This window comes from Trematomus bernacchii, unplaced genomic scaffold, assembly GCF_902827165.1.
Source record: "Trematomus bernacchii unplaced genomic scaffold, fTreBer1.1, whole genome shotgun sequence".
In the NCBI taxonomy this organism is placed as follows: domain Eukaryota; kingdom Metazoa; phylum Chordata; class Actinopteri; order Perciformes; family Nototheniidae; genus Trematomus; species Trematomus bernacchii.
Window position 1 is genome coordinate 19,968,245 of NW_022988043.1, and position 6,169 is coordinate 19,974,413.

General features: G+C 41.1%; 1 protein-coding gene across 1 annotated transcript in view; it reads left to right on the forward strand.

Annotated features, from left to right (window-relative positions):
* LOC117472373 (apoptosis regulator BAX-like) overlaps window positions 1–2,685 on the forward strand; it is a 42,229-nt gene extending 39,544 nt beyond the window's left edge. The window contains exons 4-6 of the mRNA XM_034117524.1: window positions 199–379; window positions 1,592–1,696; window positions 2,500–2,685. Coding sequence (XP_033973415.1) covers window positions 199–379; window positions 1,592–1,696; window positions 2,500–2,652 — 439 coding nt within the window. The 3' untranslated portion in view covers window positions 2,653–2,685. The remainder of the gene's footprint in view (window positions 1–198; window positions 380–1,591; window positions 1,697–2,499) is intronic.
* Window positions 2,686–6,169: the final 3,484 nt, after the last annotated feature.

Here is a 6,169-nt window from a genome sequence, read left to right on the forward strand (position 1 = left end):
ACAAAACATATTTGTTTTGGTATCGGAAAAAAAACACACCAGAATAATTTGATTTCCCACTGATGAGAATTATGATTAAAAAATTATAAATCCCACCATTTTTCAGAACAACTTGAAAGTGAGCATAACAAGGAAAACCTTGCCTAAAAGCAATCCCTTCAGCTTGTATTAACCACTCCTCTCTTGTGTCTGTTGCAGTTCTATCGACGCGGTGGCTCGTTCCTCTGGCTCTAAGTGGGACATGTTTAAGAAGGTGGTAGTAAAAGTATTTAAGGATGGGATCACCTGGGAGAAAATAATTATGCTCTGCTACATCGCCGGCAAGCTGGCTGTGAAGGTGGTTTGCCTGTTAGCTGACGATCAGAATGGATTTTCACAGGTAAATCGAAAGTCTTACACCTTTTCATCAAACAGTGTGTGACTTACTTCTCCATGAGGAACGTTATGTTCATATAAGCGTTGCGAAGAGGCTGCTAACGTTAAGCGCCAGAGTATGTTTGGTTTTCAAACGCATCACTTTCATTTTACCAAAGGATTTTCAGAACATCTGCATGACATGCATTGTGTGTTTATGTGTGTATATTTTATGTATGCACCATGACATCAAGTCAAATTCCTAGTATGTGCGAACCTACCTGGCAATAAACCTGTTTCTGATTCTGATTCTGATTTAGAGGAAAAAGCTTTTAAGTGCCTTTCCACCTCTGTTTCCCAGTAAAAAAGGAATCTCCACTTTATTATTGTGTATTTTAACTTAAATGATAGAGGTGGGAATGCGTTTACCTTGCACTCCCATTTAGCAAATATGTGACAAACGTTTCTATAACTGAAGCCTTTGAATGTTTTAGGTGGTTATCTTAAAGACTGGAGGGGGATAGTTGTTCTTGCTCATAGTGTTGCAGTGATGACGTTTAGGCAGACCCAGAAGTAAGCATCACCTTGGTTACCTCGACCAAAAGCCAATCAGATTTTTCCATAGGGTGTGGATTATGATGAAAATAAATCAAAGGTTTATGATGCTCACGTTTTGTTCAGTAGGAGTATGTTCCCAAATACATTTTCTTTTATGATTTTTGGAGTGTAAATGCAAGCTCCAGAATTAAAAAACGTACGCTTGACTATTACATCGCAGCTGCATTACTTCACGTCGAAACTGCTAAGCTAAAGGTGGCTAATGTCTGGTTTGGTGACGTTTACTGCGCCAAACGTGATTCTGTTTAGCAGTCTCAATTAGCCCCTGGGTTGCAAACCTTTCTTAAAGGCAAAACACCTTAGAAATGCAGACATTTGTGAGACATCTACTGATGTTTTTTAGTGAGAAAATCTATTAGACTTGCGATAACCACAGACCCCTATCCCAAAACCCATCGGCTTCCACACAAGAGAACTGGAAGTGCAAACATGCAGTATTATTTCAAAGTTTCACTGAGAGACTTGGCAAGTTTGTTTCTGATACTAGCTAGCATGCTAAGCTAACCATCACATCTGTCAGTTGCAGTTTTTTTCCAATGATCCAGCAATGTAATTAAATAAATTACAGTTTGGCAGTCGCTTCACCTTGTGTATGGACTTTATTGTGTGTGTGATTCAGATGGTGGTGACTCATCTCCCCGAGTCACTGATGGAGATCCAGAGATGGACTGTGGATTTTTTCAAAAACAATCTACTGGTCTGGATTCAGGAACATGGAGGATGGGTATGTCAGAACTTCATTTCTTCCATATTCTTCTGTTTGGAGCTCTTTTCTCTGCCATCCTGGTTTTGGGCACATTAAGCCTCACTGTATGAACCTGCATAGCGTCGTATATAAAGCTTCAACGGTTCCTGACACACTGAGTCAGTGATGAAGTTATACCATGAGTGTGTCGATTTTGAAGCTTCCCCATTTTCAAATATTTTATATCCTTACTCTCAAGCAAAACAATTGGCCTGCAATGCAGCTCATTGACCATAGAAAGTTTACATGGCTGCACCAAATGGCATCGGCCAATCAGTTGAGACCTCTTCAGTTATTTATGATTTCCATGGCTTGTAGACTATAATGCCTCTGTGGGCAATGTGATAGACCTAAAAGCAGTACGAGGAGCGAAACATGCGAGTGAATCCCCAGGAAGTGAGCCAGGCGTCAAAGCAATTTTTAAGTTGGCCAAACACTGGTACTAAAAACTTCAGTGTCAGTCTGTGACGTAATTGATTCAAGAAACACGTTTCCTATTGACTAAAATTGCTAAATATGTATATCAGAGTTACAAATATTTTTTAACTTAAAACAACTTCCCAGGACGAACACTTGAATAGCCCTTGTTTGAATCATTAAGTCCGAAAAGTGGTAATTTCTCTAAAAGCGGACTTAAGACTTAAATGTTACATAAAGAAGTTAAAAAAAGACACAGAGAAGGAAATATAAAAGAGTGCAAAACAAGAAATAACAAGATTTCCTAACAATATGTTCTCCCGAGTCATTACGATGGACCACAGTATTGAACCTGTCTCTCACAGATCAACAGCTTCTCTGAGCTGGCCCAGTCGTCCATGCAGAGAGTGTCCACGATGAGCACTCACACCTACCGCCTCGTCGGCATCGGCATCCTCATCTTCATCGCCGGCCTGGCTATAGGACGCAACTTCCCCGGGAGACTAAGCAGAAACTGACACGCACACACGCGCACACGCGCACACGCGCGCACGCACACACGCACACACACACACACACACACACACACACACACACACACACACACACACACACACACACACACACACACACACACACACACACACACACACACACACACACACACACACACACACACACAACACACACACACTCCAGAAACACACACACACACTCCAGAGCTAGGTCACAATAGCGTGGTGCAGTGATAAGTCCTAAACCCACAAATCCAATTTTAGCACTTTCGGGTTCCCTACCCGTTAGTTAACGTTAGCTCTGTGATTAACACAAGCTGAAGAGATTTTTTGTTCTACGACCTAAAATACATGAGTAACTATGTAAGGTGAATGTCTGAAGATTTCTTGAAAATGGTAGTTGCTATCGAGTGGCTAAATGAGGCTCCTAAATGCAGAATATTAGCCACCATTTGCTTATTGTTGGTGACGTGAAGTCCTGCGACAGTGTAGTTCTTTTATAGCATTACATTAGCTTTTTTAATTCTGGCGATTGCATTTACGCTTCAAGAATCATAAAATGGTGTTAATATGAGGAGATTATCCAGCTGATCAAAACTAAATGTTGTGTTTTCCAGTGATCTTATTTTTTGCAATATTCCAAATTGAGCCATTACGATGCTTACTTCAAAAATACGTCATCACTGCACCACTCGATATTGACAAGAAAGTAATTATGTGCGTTTGCCAAATAGACCAGAGCGGTTGTCATATCATGTCCTGATCACATGTTGCCATGAGATACCATCCATACAGGCTACCTTCTCTAATTTGCATCTATGCAAACTTGAAAGAATCAGTTTCAGAATGTCAAAACCACCCTGAAGCTTTATACCAGACCAAATAACACATCCTACTCAGGTATCTCATGTTTATGTTTTTCTTTTCTTTCTAATATACAGAAGGTTTCCATCTTCTTGTAGAGATGTGGATCTTTAGTGGGGCTGAGTGACAGCAGTTTATTCAGTAATAAACATTTAATTATCTTAAGGGAGCATTTCCATTCAGTCACGTATAAAACACTGTGCCTCAGGTAGAAACTGTATTCAATGTTACTGATAACCTGGATTATTAAATAATATAATAATAATTCACAAATAAAATATCCGTAAAAGATCCAAATAATTACTCTGTTCGCTAGAGACAGCAGTAAAGTCTGTTTTTAACATATTCATTTAATGTTTAACGCAATCAATCTTAGTCCTTGAAAAATGGTGCCCTTCAAAAAGTAAACCAATAATAATAATCAATAAGAAACCTCAAGTTAATGACTTTAACACGGGCAGATACAGGTTCCTTCTGTCATTGGAGAGTCTTAAAGGGCCCATGTCATGCTTTTCCGGTTATTACCCGTCCCCTTGTGTGTTATGAAGGTTTTTATGCATGTAAACGGTGTGCAGAGTCACAAACCCTCAAAGTACACCCTGTAGCGAGTAAAACTCTAATGCCGCCTACACACGGCGGCGTGCGTTGCCACTTGGTGGTGGGCGTGTCTTGAGCTTGGGGAGTTTACGCGAGCAACGCGACCAACAACCAATCACATGAATCTCTGCTGTCAATTGCATAAAAGGTTTTACATGTCACACTTTATATGATCAACATTTATGACATTAATGTCTATGGTGCTATTTTGGGCAGAAGCGTTGAAGCGTCAACGCACGCCGCCGTGTGTGTAGGGGCCGTAACACAGAAAATACCTCCCCAAAACGCCTCGTTGGAGATACGTCATTGTCCATTTGATTCTTCCATTTTGTTCCGGGTATGGCATGATGTCAAGCCGTACCCGGAACGAAATGGACCAATCCGTGGAGCCGTTACGTTACGTCCGCGGAGCCGTTACGTTAAGCCCCCGCTGATTGGTCCAAATTGACCAATCCACAGACTTCCTCACACACACATCTGTGTGCAGGGAGCAGGCAGCTCTGCTGATTTCTCCTCCCTGGCTGCAGGCTGATAACAGACAGTTGGGATCGCGGCGAAATTCTCTCTGCAGACCCATTCTCACAGCGTTTATCAACCTTTTTCTTACTCAATATCAAGCCACACTTATTGTTTTTACTTGGCTGTGACTTTGTGTGTGCTCAGGATGAATTTGGCTGTGTTTGGCTGTGTATCGCTAACAAGGAAACAACACCTCCACGGAGCTCAGCGATTCACAACGTCCCGACCAATCAGAGCACACTGTGCTCACAGGGAGGGTGGGGGCTGGAGCTATTGGAGCTACAACGAGCCGTTAAAGGCAGAGAGTGAAATTCAGTGAATACAGTAGTTTACAGAGATGCTGTATGAGAAACCAATGTGAGTTTGGAAAATTGCACAATATAAATCTATTCTAGTAGACCTCAACAATGGAATTATGATCAGTGGAAATGGCCATGACATGGGCCCTTTAAGAAAAATTGTGTGCATGTGAACTTTTACATTTAACAAGTGTGAATTGCACTTGTTGCCTTTGTATGTGATGTAAAGTAACTAAGTACTGTAATGTTGTATTGCATAACGTATACTTTTACTTTTGGTACATTTGATTCTTATACTTTTGCACTTTTACTTGATTCCAAGACTTTGACTTGTAACAGAGCAGTCCTACTTTTACATAAGTACAAGATCGGAGTACTTCTCCCACCTCTGTATTGGAGAAAACAAATAAAGGACTATTATGGACTTCAAAGATTCTAAATTCTTTGTGTAGCACACTTATTTGTATTGGTTCTGGTTTTATTTAATGCAATTATTATTATTATTATAATCAGGTGCAGGGTTTCCATCTCATGTTTGTTCACCAGAGAGCGCTGCCATGTTAACTTTACTGTAAAATGTCCTGTCACAGTCATAGGGTGTTTCTCAATCGCGAGTACGCTTGCTTGGTAACACATGTCTGCCGAGCATCTTGCTTCAGAAGCGAGGCAAGAATACTTCCTGGCATTCGGAAAACGAAGAGTGGAACACGCTAGCAAGTGTGCAGGTGTGCGTCATATGAGAGAGACCCCGCCTTACATCTTCCGCCACAGATTTGGGAAATTGGTCCGTGCGCAAAGCATTGTGGGGATTTTAAGACCACGGAGTCTACATGTGCAGCCTCGAATTTCTAGCTACGAAGTACGCCAGGCTCGGTAGATTTCCAAGTATGCTGGAGATTGGAACAGTACTTCGGCGGCACTCGATGTATGCTTGAAATAGTGGCTCTGAAGCAGCTTTACTCGCGATTGAGAAAACACCCATAGACTTTAAATAGAGAGGCGAAGTCACGCCCATCTACTTCCGACCCATGGGACCTTATTTCGGAAAAATTATGTATTGAAGTCAATGAGAGAGAAAACGTATCTTTCGATCCCGTTTGAATTGTGCCACGAATTACACATGATGTTTGTCAATCTTAAAAATAATTTCCATGTAAAAAAGTCACAGTTTGTCGTAAAACTGTTGAAATATAAGACTATGAAAAATACGCAACTAGAAAGACTACAAATCCCAGAATCCC